Source organism: Aspergillus welwitschiae (assembly GCF_003344945.1).
Source record: "Aspergillus welwitschiae strain CBS 139.54b unplaced genomic scaffold BDQ94scaffold_13, whole genome shotgun sequence".
Taxonomy (NCBI): Eukaryota; Fungi; Ascomycota; class Eurotiomycetes; order Eurotiales; family Aspergillaceae; genus Aspergillus; species Aspergillus welwitschiae.
Genome location: NW_020798707.1, coordinates 354,440 through 369,349, shown reverse-complemented (window position 1 = coordinate 369,349; position 14,910 = coordinate 354,440). Strand labels below are relative to the sequence as shown.

At 52.9% G+C, this 14,910-nt stretch overlaps 5 protein-coding genes across 5 annotated transcripts; 3 read left to right on the top strand and 2 right to left on the bottom strand.

Annotated features, from left to right (window-relative positions):
* Positions 1–943: 943 nt before the first annotated feature.
* On the top strand, positions 944–3,340 carry BDQ94DRAFT_178136 (uncharacterized protein; the record flags this gene model as incomplete). The annotated part of the gene is made up of 2 exons (XM_026773063.1): positions 944–1,061; positions 1,113–3,340. The coding sequence occupies 2 exons, from the start codon at positions 944–946 to the stop codon at positions 3,338–3,340; spliced, it is 2,346 nt and encodes a 781-aa protein (XP_026627157.1).
* Positions 3,341–3,629: 289 nt separating this feature from the next.
* On the bottom strand, positions 3,630–5,780 carry BDQ94DRAFT_142137 (SANT/Myb-like DNA-binding domain-containing protein). The gene is made up of 3 exons (XM_026765973.1): positions 5,572–5,780; positions 5,394–5,511; positions 3,630–5,337 (listed from the first exon to the last, which is right to left on the bottom strand). Exons 1-3 carry the CDS (start codon positions 5,663–5,665, stop codon positions 3,756–3,758), a joined length of 1,794 nt encoding a protein of 597 aa, XP_026627156.1. The 5' UTR covers positions 5,666–5,780; the 3' UTR covers positions 3,630–3,755.
* Positions 5,781–5,900: 120 nt separating this feature from the next.
* Positions 5,901–7,107, top strand: BDQ94DRAFT_23159 (emp24/gp25L/p24 family protein). The gene is made up of 3 exons (XM_026775280.1): positions 5,901–6,136; positions 6,208–6,596; positions 6,667–7,107. The coding sequence occupies exons 1-3, from the start codon at positions 5,977–5,979 to the stop codon at positions 6,814–6,816; spliced, it is 699 nt and encodes a 232-aa protein (XP_026627155.1). The 5' UTR covers positions 5,901–5,976; the 3' UTR covers positions 6,817–7,107.
* A 2,379-nt stretch (positions 7,108–9,486) lies between these two features.
* BDQ94DRAFT_142134 (sensor histidine kinase/response regulator) lies at positions 9,487–13,072 on the bottom strand. The gene is made up of 3 exons (XM_026765972.1): positions 13,003–13,072; positions 11,751–12,923; positions 9,487–11,689 (listed from the first exon to the last, which is right to left on the bottom strand). Exons 2-3 carry the CDS (start codon positions 12,739–12,741, stop codon positions 9,801–9,803), a joined length of 2,880 nt encoding a protein of 959 aa, XP_026627154.1. The 5' UTR covers positions 12,742–12,923; positions 13,003–13,072; the 3' UTR covers positions 9,487–9,800.
* Positions 13,073–13,860: 788 nt separating this feature from the next.
* Positions 13,861–14,908, top strand: BDQ94DRAFT_142133 (uncharacterized protein). The gene has a single exon (XM_026765971.1). It carries the CDS (start codon positions 14,390–14,392, stop codon positions 14,684–14,686), a length of 297 nt encoding a protein of 98 aa, XP_026627153.1. The 5' UTR covers positions 13,861–14,389; the 3' UTR covers positions 14,687–14,908.
* The last annotated feature ends 2 nt before the right edge of the window (positions 14,909–14,910 follow it).

The window sequence follows — 14,910 nt, the reverse complement described above, 5'->3', positions numbered from 1 at the left end:
GCCCCCATTAAGGTTCTGGCTGGTGGGTTGCCAGGCTGATACGAGCTGGTTAGCCACGCCCATTACCTACGCAGTTCCAAGTCTTCTACTGCTGCCCATACAGTCGAGACTGGCTTCTGCCCACGATGGAGCCGATTCGGACCTGCAAAATGGATCTGCGCTGAGACCCATTGGCCGCATCGGCTGACTTCCAGCGTTGCTGCACGAGGTGGCCACTAGGCCTATCAGCGTGGGCAATTACCCAAATCTGAGGTGAGATCCACCCATTCGCCGCTAGAGCTTGCCATAGTCCATGGGTCAAGATACGCAGTACGCAGCTAGAAGCTGACCTTACCGTCTACTAACTAGTTAGTCGATGGCTGTCGATAAATTGATTCATCTTTGATGGAAAGAGCCAGAATCACCCTTCCTCGCCCGAAACTCGGGATCCGTCTCACTTCACCGAGTACTACGATAGTATTCTACTAGTGACTCACTTGAAAGACAGCTCGGACTTTGTGTCGAGTCACAATGCTTGGGAGCGTGTTACCAGTTCTTGTTCTGAAGTACTAACTCGGCTTTTGAACATGATGTTCGGAAAACCTTTCGGGATGCGGAGTATCTTGCGTGCAGGTCCGGGGAAGCTCATCTCATCTGGCCGACGAACGGTTACCGCAGAGCATGCTATAGATACAGTTCCAATGCCCCCGTAGATCCGATGGCAACCACGATGCTCGCCCAGAGATCAATGTTTTGGTTGAAAACCGTAAAGCTTTATTGATGACGCAGCTGCTCCTTTCAGTGCAGTCGCAGCTTCCATTCCTGTATGTTGCATAAGCTCGAAGAAGGCGGTTGCACAAACATGCTCCGTCTGGACGGACTGCCCACCATAATGAACGCAACAAATCTGTCCACTTATTTACTAGGGCATTATCACTCACCTTGAGGCAATACTCCTGCCTCGATGGCGTTCTTCCTCATCTGTCCCCGTTTCAGAAAATACTGGAAAGGCTCAGACTCGGACACAAGACACTCTTACAAATTAGATCCGGCTAAACCGTCACCAGATGGCAATCTAGATGGTAGGCCGCTCGAGTCCGCTCGATTGACAGCGGTTTTGCTGACCCTGCTAGGGCATTCCAAAGACAGAGAAGATGTCGCACGCCCTGGTCATCCCAGACGCTCCTCCGGTGGCTTGCCCGATAGACTTCGTAGACGTTTTTCCCGACAAGCCAGAGACCAGCGTGTAAAGCCAAAGAATGATCGCAGAAAGTCTGGCTCCCCTGCCTTTCCATTCTCTTCTAGATTTGCCAGTCCTAGGGAAAGAGTAGCCACTCCAGATGAAATTGGGAGCAGCTTCATGAGTGAAAGAGGATATGACAGCGACGCGCAGTTTATAAGCACTCCCAAGCAGGTTAGCCACACCAGAGACCATCCTTCTAATCCACGCATCCTTGAGGATGCTGCTGTCTCTCCTTTGAGGCGCGAGATGGCCCAGGGAATGCCATATGTGCAAGCCCATGGTCAAGACCTCGAAGACCTGGAGAGTGCACCATGTGCGGACCCTACTCTAAGGGAAGAATCGCAATCTGCTCTCCGTTCGAAAAGCCAGGCGTCTTGCATGACCCAATCTTCCCAGGTCTCCTCCGTCTTCCGTGGCACAGATGATGGGAGCCGTCGAGTCAGGGTTGCAAGGCCTCAAAGAGGCATGGCGGGCAGTCCAGTTCAAGGCAAGATAAGAAATGGACTTGCGTATCCAAAACAACCAGGATACCGGCCTCCCCTTCGAGCGGCTTCGCCTGATCCTGGTATACATGGCTCGGGTTATTCGAGTCCAGTATCTCCTGTGCCATTCTCGTATACCACTTCTGCCGACTCTTTGGTTGGGCCATCGCAGATCTCGGTCAGGAAACGACGCCGGCAACCCGCCGTGGGCCCTATACCAGACAAATGCTCTGTTCATCTTGGTAACTCAAATCTCCCGACGACCTTGGCGGCCCGCTCAACGTCTCCTCATATGCTCTCTCCGAAACAATCATTCGATGAAAACCGGTGGACCAACAATACCGGGACGTGGAACGCACCCCAGCCCTTTCACGACTTCTCTGGGTTTGGAGCAGGAAAAGCACCAGATACTTACGCAACAGGGCCAAGACCTAGAGGTCCGGTGAACCAGGCGTCCTCGTGCTATTCTCAGAAGACCAGCCCGTCACCTACAGGTGATCCGGTCGGCTCTATAGATAGACGGATCCAGGATCAGGCTATCACTATACAACCTCAAGAACCCAATGCTTCTTTTAGTTATTCCCCTCGATCATTGAAGTCGTCCCTGGTGAATGCTCATTATGCTCCCATTGCAGACCATGATGCGGATAAAGCTGAAGCACAGAAAAGCAGGTTTGCCGAGGGATTCGAGTCAGCCCGGTCAATCAGCTCTCCTGCACATGGCCATAATGACGCGGATGCGGACCTTGCATCGCCTCGCAAGGTGAGCGTTGGATGGATGTCGGGAGGCCGGCGACTTGGATACGGATACGCTCTGGTTCCTGCAAATGACGGAGCCGATGAACCTCCAAAAAGTCTCAATCACATTGGTTCCAGTGTTCCAGAAGCGACAGCTGTAGGTGTGAATCTTCGAAGTGGATTATCAAGGTCCTTTGAGAAGGAGACTATAGGACACAACAAGAAAACGTCCCCTAGAGCCGGTAATCCCAGCTTCGAGCTATCGAGCGTTGTGAGTCGCATACGTCTTCGCAGCTTCTCTAGCGCGTTTAACGAAGGCTTGGGTGAACAGCTCAAATCCTCAGTGCTAGAGAAATTCTCCAAGCGAAAGAAGGAGCAGGTCGATCCGGTTGCAGACAATATTGCTAAGAATCCCTGGGACTTTTGCTCTTGGGTAGACCCAAACCAGCCTTCGAGCGATCAACAGAGTGGACATAAAAGCTCGTCAGTCTCGACCAAAAGTACCGAGGGGCAGCCTTTGGGTAGATGGGCGACGTTGCGTCGTACAGGGAGTTTGTTGACCAAGGGCCGCAGCGTGTCGGCGATTACGCGCGGACTTGAATCCAATTTGACTGCGAGGATGACCAGTCCAGCCGGGCGATACCCTGTGGCACGAAGAAAGGAGGGCCGCGTCCTCAAGTTCAAGGTCCTCGACCGTAAAAATAGGGCTAATAGTGCCGATGATGACGTGCCTATTTTCTCCGCCGAAAACTTGCATGGAACAGCCGGCTCAGATGGTTTTCAGAACCAGGGGCAGGAACACGACCAACAGACTGTTCAGACAGGCACTCACAGGACGAAAAGGGAGCGGCATAATTCTTCAGACAAGACCGGTTCGGAGTCGATCACAGATGATTAGAAAAGCACCTACCAGGACTGCCAAGAAATGCTTGGGTAGGCCTGTGCTTTGGTCGTTTATATATCTTTGTTGCCGTCGGAGTACACTCAGCATTGGCAATCTCCTACAACAACGCCATTAATGTAACATGACCTGATGCATCAGGCTGCTTCTTCACTTCTGGGAATCCAACTTTTACTACTGAACAGTCAACATGCCGACGATTATATCGGTAACCGACTATCGTCCCCGGGATTAAGGACCACTGTACCAACCAAAGGATGGGAAAACATTAATGTTGAATGTATTACATCGGTAAAGTAAATGCATTAAAGCCAGTGATTATCAAGGCCAAAGCTTCATGTAGTCGTACATAGGTATATCTAAACACCAAGAACGCCGCCCATTCTCCAACGCCCATAACATCAATCCTCTTTTACTTCCTTTGCCGCTTCGTACTCTTATCACTAGCATTGCTCAGAACACTAGCAGAGCGTTTATGCGAAGTCACATCTCCCTCTTCACCCGCAGCACCACCTTCTGCCTTCTCTCCCGATTTATCTGTTGCACCCTTCTCCTGCCCCTCCGCATCCCCAGCACCCGCAGCCTCCTCCTCCTCCTCCTCCGCCGCAGGAAGTGGCTGATCCTCCTGCTGCTCCGATTTGACCTCAGGCTTACTATCCTTCTCCAGCGCCTCCTTCGCCTTCTTCTCACGTTCCTCCTTCGCAGCCTCCAAAACCCGAATCTCACTCTCCACCTTCTCCGACACCTTCCGCGCCTCCAGCAGCAGATTCACCGAATGAATCAGCTTCTCAAAATCCTTGCAGACACGCTCCGTCGGCATGACAAGCCGCAGCGGCACCTCCAGTTCCGCCAGCGCGGCAGCGAGTTTCTGCGTCTGCACGTTCGATTTCGCCTGCGTGAGCTTCTGTGCGCGGTCACTGCGGAATTGCACGCCCGGCGCCAGTCGGTCGTGGTGCTGCACGCCGTATTTGGCTTCTTCGGCGGGTGTGAGGGTCCGGACGGCTTGTTGTTGCGCTTCTTTGTTCGCTGCTGCGGCTGCGGCTGCGGCTGCGGCGGCGGCCTTTTTGTTGGTTGGGGCGGCGGCGGGCGTCGCGTTGGGGGTGTCGGCGCGGCTGTCGCGGGCGCTGCTGGGGGCGTTGGGGGCCGGGGTTGCGCCGGCGGGGCTGGGAGCGGCGCCGCCTTCGGGGCCCAGGATGGAGCGGCGTTTCTTGCTCTTGTCGGCTTGGAGGAGGGTTTGGAGGAGTTGCGAGAGGCCTTGGCTGGATTGGTACATGGTTGTGTTGCCGACGCTGATAGGGACTTCAAGGCGGGAGTAGAGTTCGCGACGTTCCGTGATGAAATCTTGCTCGTTGGCGGTGATGCGTTTGAGTTCTTCGAGGAGGACGCTTTCTTCGCGGACTTCGTCGGCTGTGCGGTTGAGTTGGAGGGCGGCGAGTTCTTTGCGGGAGCGTTCACGGTCGGCGTCGAATTTGAGCATCTTTTCGTGCAGTTCAAATTCGGCTTCCGACATCTCGGAGGGTGGGTGCTCGAGTGCGAGCATCGCGGCGATGAAGTAGTAGCGCGATTTCATCTGCTCCATGGTTCGGTATTGCTTTGCGGGGACGAGGGCGCTGGCGTTGTTGCTGTCGCCATCGACGGAGTGCGGTTGATAGTCGTAGCGATCGGCGATTACGACCCAGCGGAGGTCGTATTCTTCGACTAGGTCCATGAGGTAGTCGGTTTCCTGGCGCGTCCAGTCGTCGTTCTTGAGATGGCGATTGTATTCCTCGTCTGTGTAGCGGTTGGGTACGCGGGCTTTGATGTTGTATTTGGCGAATAGGGAGTCTTGCTGCGGCACGTTATCGGAGGTTGAGGCATCGGCGTTGTCCTCTTTCTCGTCCACGTCCATCTCGGAGCCCTCCAGCGCGGGGACCTTGGCGGATTCATGCTGGCGTTGCCAGTGGCGGAGAACGAGGCCATCGGAGCGGGCGCTGTTTATGAAGGGGGTCATGCGCCTGATGGAGTCAGTATTTGGAATCGGAGAGCAGTTGATATGGTGATGTGTGCGTACCATGGCTGTACGCGCTTTTTGCTCGTCCATTTCGGACGTCCCTTGTATCGGTTCTCGTTGATGGCGATCGGAGGCGCTCGTTCGCCTAGCAGAGCATAGAGCTCACGGGTGATACCCTCTAGCGATGGGAATGTGTCAGATTAATTTTAGGTGAGTAAGGGAACTGAGAGAAGCCCACCTGGACGCTTCTCGACGACCTTCTGTTTCTTATGAGGTCGGGGCTGGCCCTCCGCGGGCAGATCCAGCATGTCGCGAACATCGGCGGCGGCCATGGCGGAGGCACCTGAGGGGGTTTACGGGCTGAGCGATTTCCAAGTGTAATGAGACGAAATGTATTTGGTATTTCGATGAAATCAACAGCAATATAGCAATGCAGCAATGAGAATGATTGAGGAGCAAGAGAGGAAGAGGGGAGGAGATGGAAGGGAAAGATGAAAGGCGGAGAAGCAAAAGCCATGAGAATTCGCGCCAAGACGGGATCCGGCCAGATCGAGGCAATCGCTTCATCGCCAACTGTTCTCATCATCTCCCTCCCTCTGCTGTCTCTTCCCCCCTCCGCCAATTTCTCCCATTCAATCGCATCATGGCTCCGGTCAGATCCTCCGCCTCATGGCTGTCCTCTGTGATGGCCGTGTGTGCCATCCTGTGTCTCTCGGTGCCCGCCAACGCCCTCTACTTCTACATGGACGGCCGCCAAACAAAGTGCTTCTTTGAGGAGCTCCCTAAAGATACCCTGGTTGTCGGTATGTTTCTCACCACCTGCTCCCCCAATTTATTTACCACTTAATTCTAATACGATGTGGGAATAATAAAGGTACCTACTCCACCGCCGTGATCAACCAGCAATCCAACACCTACAATGTGGACCCTAACCTTAAGATGCTCGTCACCGTCGACGAGATCTTCGACAACGACCACCGCGTTGTCTCCAAGCGTGACAGCCACTCCGGACGCTTTACCTTCTCCGCTGCCGACGCCGGCCTGCACAAGATCTGCGTGACCCCCGAGACCAACGCCGCAACTGGCGGTGGCTGGCTGTCGGGCGCCCCGTCCGGTGCGGTCCAGGTCACTCTGGACATGGCTATCGGTGAAACGAGCAAGATTGAGACGGAAGACAAGGACAAGATGCAGGATATTGTGCAGAAGGTGAAGGATCTGAACGGCCGGTTGCAGGATATTCGTAGGGAGCAGGTGTTCCAGCGGGTATGTTTTCCACCACGGGGATGCCATAGGCAGGATCTTTAGTGACTTGACTAACAATCTGTTTAAACAGGAACGTGAAGCTGAATTCCGTGACCAGTCCGAGGCCACCAACTCCCGCGTGGTTCGGTGGACTCTCATCCAGCTGGCTGTGCTGTCGGTGGCATGTGCTTGGCAGCTTTCGCATCTGCGGTCGTTCTTCATCAAGCAGAAGTTGACATAAACGGGGAGACTTCACTTTTCTTTTCTTTTCTTTTTTGTTCGAGATGGGAGGGAGTACACGTTGGAGAAAATAGGCCAAATGGAATGAGTGAGAGGTACCTGGTTGTACTTACAAATAAACTACTACCTAGCTAGCTATGATCGGTTGTTTAGCGATTATTATTTCTCTATTGTGTGAGTTACATGAGTGTATGTAAAATGCATGTATGTGGTTCTACGATGAGGGTTTAGTGTACTCACTTGTGGTATATACTACTGAGGCAGTACGATTTCTGCTGCTACTGCTCCGAGGAAACCTTGTGATTTCTCTTTCACCTCCCCTGTCTCTACCGTTCTGCCGACATATATTTTCTGGATGCACAATATAGAGACAACCGGTAATGTAGTGCCAGGTATTTCTGCATTCGGATTTCTCACTATAGGGAATCCACGGCTGTCAAGGAGTTTCCAAGCATCACAATAGCCACAAAGGATGCGACAGTAGCTGGAAAGACTCTTGATACAACCACATCAGCTAGATGGACTAACAAGATCTACTGAATCAACATGGTACATATGTTGGTAGCGACTCTTCTAGCTCCTCGCTGGTATTAACCAAGCTCTGAGGGCTTACTATTCCATCAGTTATAGTTTCCCCCACCAGCAAAGCCATAACTGCCATACCCATAGTACCTCATGTATGCCTGATCTCTCCCCCAACTGTCACAAGCCACGCGAAAGCAACAACCGGCTCTCCTCGGTCATTGTCGAAGGCATGTTTCCAGATTTACAGTTGATATTCTTGGGAATATCGCTACTAATGACTGCTGTTGATGAACCTAACAAGCAATATACCTGGCAACCTGGATTTTTCTTCACATTTCTCCTTGTTTCAAATGATTTTATGGCTGCCCCCAAAGCCTGGGAGCAAAAGAAGACACACAGCACCAAAAACATAGAGTTTGTGACTATGCTCAATCTCCCACAGCAGTTCAAAACGATCAACCAACTCTGCCTCTTTCATGTCGCTATCCGATTTATTTCTTCCCCCGAACAGCTCCTGTTGGTTTAATCCTGGTCCCAACCACTAGGAAGCTGTTCAAGGTCCTCCTCTGGTATCTGCTCGGCAGTAGCTCATAGCCTATGCTCTCTGAGGCATAGTGACTGGGCAGTGTAGTATCCCAGCCCAACATTATGCTAGCCCCCTGAGGGCAGTCCTACATCGAACTACTAGAGCCATCGCAACACTGTTCTCCAGAGCACGAAATATGATTCGCGGCACTTATGCCGATAGCTATATTGACCTACGAACAAAGACGCTGGCAGCAAAGCCCGATTGTCGTGGAGTTTTCTAGGGCTACTCGGCTACTATCAATGGATCTTTAGTGTCCATACTATCCTCGGCTATGTCAATCCAAAGGATGATTTGTCTTCTATCTCGCTAGCTAGCTCGGGCCTACTAAGTCTGTGCTTATGACGAGTACTCCAGCCTTGTGCTTCACCAAAAACAATAGATGTTGAGAAACTTGGCTCGTTGGTTGCTGATATCTTATAGTTCTATCTCTCTCTACCCCAATTCCCACCTCAATAGCTTAAACTCCCTTTCATTCCTCCCCCTTACCATTATCACTACCACCACCATTGTCCTAGCCATCACCGTCATCGCCCCATCCCTCCCCTCCGGGACAACACCATCCTCGTGAATACCATCAGCGTAGGCCTCAATCCCACCAACTGGAAAACCGCCTTCAGCAGCAGCCCCAGCGTAGCAGTAGGCTGCGACTACGCAGGGATCATAGAAGCCATCGGCCCCGGCGGTGACGAAGCCCTTCCGCGTCGGGGACCGCGTGTTCGGCGTCATCCACGGCTGCAATCCCTCGCAACCCACAGACGGGGTCTTCGCCGAGTACGTGATAGCACGGGCATGCCTGCAAGTGGTCATACCCGAGCAGCTGAGCTTCTAAGCAGCGGCCACATTGGGCGTTAGCTTGATCACTATCGGGCAATCGCTGTATCAGACGCTGAAGCTGGGTCCCCCCCCTTCTCTACAATCCTCATCTACGGCGGCTCCACCGCAACCGGCACCATGGCCATCCAATTCGCCAAAATTGTCGGGCTACACCGTGATAACGACGTGCTCGGTACCGCAGCATGAGGGGCTGGGCGGGGAGTCACGGCGCAGACTATGTCTTTGACTATCGTGAGCCGGATGTTCCGGAGCGTATTCGAGAGGTGATTCGTGATGAACTGACCCTTGTGCTGGATACTATCTCGACTCCGGAGACGGCTGCGTTCTGTGGACGGGCTATGAGTAGTGTTCGTGGGTGGGGAGTATACGGCTTTGTTGCCCGGGAGTGTGGTGCCGCGGGATGATGTCCGGAGTCGTTGGACATTGGGGTATACGGTGGGAGGCTATGAGTTTCTATTTCATGGGGAGCGAGTGCCGGTGATACCGGAGGATTGGGAGTTTGCTGAGGAGTGGTTGGAGACTGCGACAAGGTTGCTGGCGGATGGAGTGGTTGTGCCGCATCCTGTGAGGCTTGGGGGGAGGGAGGATTGGAGGGGGTTATTGGTGAGTTGCAGGGGTTGAGGGAGGAGAGGGTGAGGGGGTGTAAGTTGGTGTTTGATGTTGATGTTGGGGAGAGTGCTTAGTTGATATTTTCTAAGGAGTGACAGCGAGTGTTATCTATCTGGCATTTGTTCAAGTGTTGGACCATCCAAAATCATTGCATTCTTTCAAGTTGGACGAAACGTGCGCGTTTCCATCTTTGCCCCCAGTCATCATTTGATCATAAAGGATGCAGAAGGTCGCTCGTAAATACATCAGCACTAAAAAATTATTCTTCTAACATTAATGCGGCTGCTCCCTGCAGAAGAAACAGCGCCCATGCTGTGGTACCAGATCCAATCAAGATTCAATGGCAGACAACAGAAAAGAAAGACAAAATGAGGTATAAAGCGGGGGGTGGGAATCAATAACTGAAAAGACCGGAGTATGTATCTATGTCATGTATTCATCGTCGAGTCGTCGGGTTGTCTTGCGGCAGGGGTCGTGGCATCACTGCAAAACCCTAGGATCAATCGCTCGAGATCCGAGAGCTTGTACGGCTTGGTCATATAGCCCTTCATGCCCACTTTGGAGGCGCGACTGAGTGCCTCGTCGGTGACATCGGCGCTTACGGCAAGAACCGTCGGCGCCACGGGCTGATGGGCTGCAGGTGTCCCTAAGGGAGGCGGATGCTGCTGCTCTGGCCGACAATTAGGGGGGATTTGACCGTGGTATTCATCTATTAGCTGGAGGATTTTGGACGTGGCTTCGTATCCGTCCATTTCTGGCATCCACAGGTCCATCAACACAACATCCACCGGTTTCATCTTCTTGCGATGATTAGGCGGATTGGGGATCGGAAACCCATCTGTTGTGCTCTCGAGCTTGGGAGAGGGGCCATCTGCTGATTGTTGGGCGACCAGAACCTCCTGCATGATGCGGACCGCCTCCTTTCCATTACAAGCTTCGTAGATGTCGCTATAGCCAAGGCGCTTCAGCATATGAACCAACACACGCCGATTGATCTTGTTGTCCTCAGCGACGAGGAAAGTGAGCGGATGCTTTTCCCCCAGCTTACTGTCATGAGTGTCACCATTGATGTGACGTGGCATTGACTTGCAATGGGGAACCGAGCGCGCAGGGGTCAACGTTACGGACGATTCCTCAGTTAAGCTAGGTGATGGTTGCTGAATCGGCTGACTCGGTGTTCGCAGCGCGGGCGACAGCAACGACGATTCCACCGTCGAGGTGCTCGCACTGGTCATGCGTGAAGGATCGCAGAGCTGCGGTGGTGTTAAAAGCTTGTTCGGAGGAGTTAATGTCGGATCGGGCTGGTTGGCCGGAATCCTGATCTCAAACTCGGAGCCATGGTCGGGACCGCTGGTGCAGGAGCGAACGCATGTGAGGTCGCCGCCCATCTTCCTGGCCAGACCCTTGGCTACAAGGAGACCCAGTCCTAGCCCATCCTTACTCCGGGTGGTGGTGTTGTCCTCGCGAGCAAACGGTTTGAAGAGTTTAGGCAAGAATGCTTCCGGAATGCCCGGTCCAGTGTCCTTCACAGCGATCAGGACATCGTTGGTCTTGCGGCCAACGGTGGCACACACGGTTATCACACCGCTATTGGTGAACTTGACCGCATTGAGGAAAACGCACGAAATCAACTTGGCCAGGTCGCGATCATCTACAAATAGTGTGTCCGGTAGCGCGGGATCGACCGACCAATTAATAGTTTTGGAAAAGACTTCACCGTTTGATGAGCGTGACCGGATCTCAATCTTCTCTCCCGTGTCGGTCGCATTGCTCACAGCAAAGTCAGGCCGACCACCAACGTGCAAGGATTCATTGATGACTAGACGGAGTAGATCGCGAAGCTTGGTAAACCTCAGTGCAGGGACGACATTGACGTTGATGCCTTCCAACAAGAGATGCGGTGCCGAGCGCCGGACCGCCAGCGATGGTCGAGGATTCACCATGTTGGCCATGACTGCTTCTATCTGATGTGCAGGGGCGGCTTTCATCAGTTGTTCGCTTTCGTGGACAGCATTTTTGACTTCCTCGCTACGAGGAGAAAGTCCCTTCGGCGAGACGACGCGCGGGACCTTCTGCTTTGGCGTTGTGCCGACATTCCATTCTGGCGGGTTACTCCGTCGCCGTTTGTACGGATTGACTGTGATGTTACTTCCTTCAACGAAGACACTTGGCCGGCTGTCGCATGTGCTTATTGGAGTCTGAACCGGCCCGCCAAAACAATCATCTCTTTCGAGCTGAGGAGTCTTGGGGACTTGCATGTTCAGGTCGTAGGCATGGACCACGTTGTCTGCTGCTTCGACCGCCCGTCTTGCACTATCTGTAAAGATGGATGTGAGGTTAGCATCTAAAAGAAGAATCCAAGAAGGGAGAATACGAACCCTGAACCATTTCGATACTCTCCTTCAGGGTTCGAAAAACGAACCCCGCCTTTGGAGATGGCTTGTCCTGGATAGCTTCGCGAACCGTGGCATGCATGACATCCAGCATTCCGACAACACCCTGCATCGGCGTGCGGAGTTCGTGAGACAAACTCCGGGCATAAGGCTTCAATGGGTGAGAGGCAAAGTCGGCCAATCCATGAGTGATGCTTATGTGTGCATCCTCGACAATCGCGTGGCTGGCAGACACACTTCTAGTCTTGCTGTTGCTCGGCTGCTGTGTGTTTACCGCTTCAAGATCGTCACGAATGTGCTGAACCACCAGATCTTCCAAAGAATACAGTATCATTTCGAGGAACGACCACGACAGGTTGCGCTTTTTCAATCCGGACTCCGACCACATCAGACCAAGGTATGAGAGACATTTCGTTTCCGAGAACAGTGGGACGGCGAGATAGCCTTCTGCGGCGAACGGCAGCTGATCTGGATCGAACGATATGTAGGAGCCCAAATCCTCCGGGATCAAACAGGGCTTCTCGTGGTCCATATGGGACAGAGGATTACCGCCAGCAAAGTATCTGTGGCGATGCATGCCTGCAGTTTCGTATCCGTCATTGTAATAGAACGCAGTGCCGAATAAATAAGGCTTGTGGCCTCGTATTTCATTGACCGACTCGTCCTCCCGGGCCTTGCGAGCAACAAACACATACTGAGCATCACAAATCGAGCTGATCTTCTCCATAAGATGGTTCCAAAACTTTTCCGATCTGAGGGTTCGAAGTTCCTGCTTCAATTTCACCAGCCGGTCAATTGCGACATTCTGGGGCGCTCCGATATATCTGCGACCGGACGAGTCGGCCTGCGCATCGTCCTCGCGCAACGTAGATGCGGACGCATCACCAGGAAGAACCTGGGATTTGCACGGAAGTAACGACATAGTTGGGCCGGATGCAAAGGATTTAGACCATTCTGACTCCGCGGAATCGGGCATGATGTGCCGAATGGTTGGTGCTCTGCAGCGTCCTCGATTTTGTTGTTGAAGACCGAATCTAATGTGGAGATATAGCGCTGGATGATAATATGGGAGGTCGCCAGGTTACTGAGGGGGATTGATAAGATATCAATGAATCAAGACCCAGATTGTTGGAAGGGGCACAGCGCATGGCTTTCGGTCTGTATGGTCAGTCAAACAGGAGCCCCGTTAGCTATATTCATGCAAGCAGGGTGAGTAGTAGGGATAGAAGGAGGCTACCAAGCACAATGCCCGTCCTAGATGGCTCTGGCTCTTCAATACATACATCACTTTGGGATCGATAGAAAAGATGAAGCCCACGCTGAGCTGCACCGCGGGGGATGCTCTGCAAAAGAGCAGGCACCGGTCTTGCAAATAATTTTATCCTCCGATAGGATCAGGATAATCGTCTGGAAGGATATAGGGGGTGCAAGCTGGCCGATAGAAGACCGAGAGGTTCTGTTGCTTTTGGGGGGAGAAATCTCCCTTTTTTCCGCTTTTTCTCTCCGCGTGAAAGATTCTGTAGATGATTCGCTGGATGCTTCGGATTCAGGTATAATTCTCGGATTTCCTTCTCCCGTTCCTGAAAACCCCTGAAGATCGATCCGCCTTTCGGATTTCTATCGAGGTGGTCGAGAAGCTTTCCTTCGACGACTGGCCGAGTCAAATTCTGGGGCAGAGATTAATGGCACAGACCAACCGGTGAACGGGCGGATGGTGATCGAGAGAGAGGGAAGGATGGGGAAGAAGAGGGGTGCCAGGATGCCAGATCGAAACGGCCAGTAGAAGAGGAGGGATAGGGGTGATGGAGAGCTGGAGATGGAGGCGGGATGGGGGGGGGGGGGTGGAGGGAGAAGGAGGGAGGAAGAGTGACGGAATGCGAGATAGAGAATCCAGGCCGGGATGAGATGGAGCGACCAGGAATGGGACGATGAGGAGGGGAAAGAAGCGAGCCTGAGAAATCGATGGGGCCAACTTGGGCCGATCGCCAGGTCTAGACGCGGGGAGGCTGAAACGGAGCGAGATGCTGGCAAGTTTTGGGCCTCCCCTTCAGCAGGCTCTCGCTTGCTTTCAAGACTCACTGTTCCGGCTCTGCGTACAAAAGGTTCTGGGGAATCCAAAGTCCAGGATGACTGAAGGATCACACAAATGGGGAAAACAGGGGATTCAAGGTTGCGATCGGCCGGGGGGGAGGTCAGCACCGGTTTGAAACCCGTGGCTATCTCTGCATGCCTGCCTACTAAACTTGCACTACTGCACTTGCTAAGGATAAATTCACACTTGCTCCGGGACAAATTTCCCAGTTTCAGCACTCGTGGGTTGCACATGGTACCTAGTAGTATCAGGGACGAGTCATCGGCCAACAGTTGGGAAGGATCCATGGATGAAGATGCCCGCAAGACTCCTTCGTCTAATGAGTGACGACCGTCAACACTGTCACCACGTCTTCTCACTGGCTCTTGTTCGTCACGGGAGACCTCCCGACCCAGACTCTTACTCGTTCGCATCCGACCATTTCCTACGACTTGCTGCATCATAACTTCATCCTGCAATCATCCTAACCAACTAACCTTTTCCTTCTCCCCATCAGCTGGCTTCCCAGTCAATAGCTACTTCGTCCCCAGATATGCACGGACGGCGAGGTCTCGACCGGGGTGGCAGATGCCATCATGCAACTGTGCCATCCGGGCATTCACATTGTACGTATGAGGTCTCCACTGTACCGGAAGGGTTACGAATCTACGGGCCGGGTAACCCACGGCATAAAACTTCCTTAAAAAGCGTACAGCAGCCATCCCCGTCACGCGGCCCTTTGTGGGATATTAGAAAGTTGCACCAAGTAAAAGGCCTCGAAGCACCGAATCGAATCAAGGTATTGGTCCTGGGCGGCGTGCTTTGCAGCACGCGAGGGTGTGAAGACTGATCTGCCGCTGGTATGTAGATGCCTACTACCTGCGTAATAAGCGGAAGATACCATACCTTCTTAATTGTGATGAAAGCTACGTCGTATTACTCAAGCCCATTATAATTATTAATCGAACGACGGGCCAAGCATTAAAGGTAAGAGCCGATGGATGTGGACGCATGGTAGTTCGTACCCTTAACTCGGCCTATCGTACATTAGGCGGCAGGTCTAGACCCCAAGTA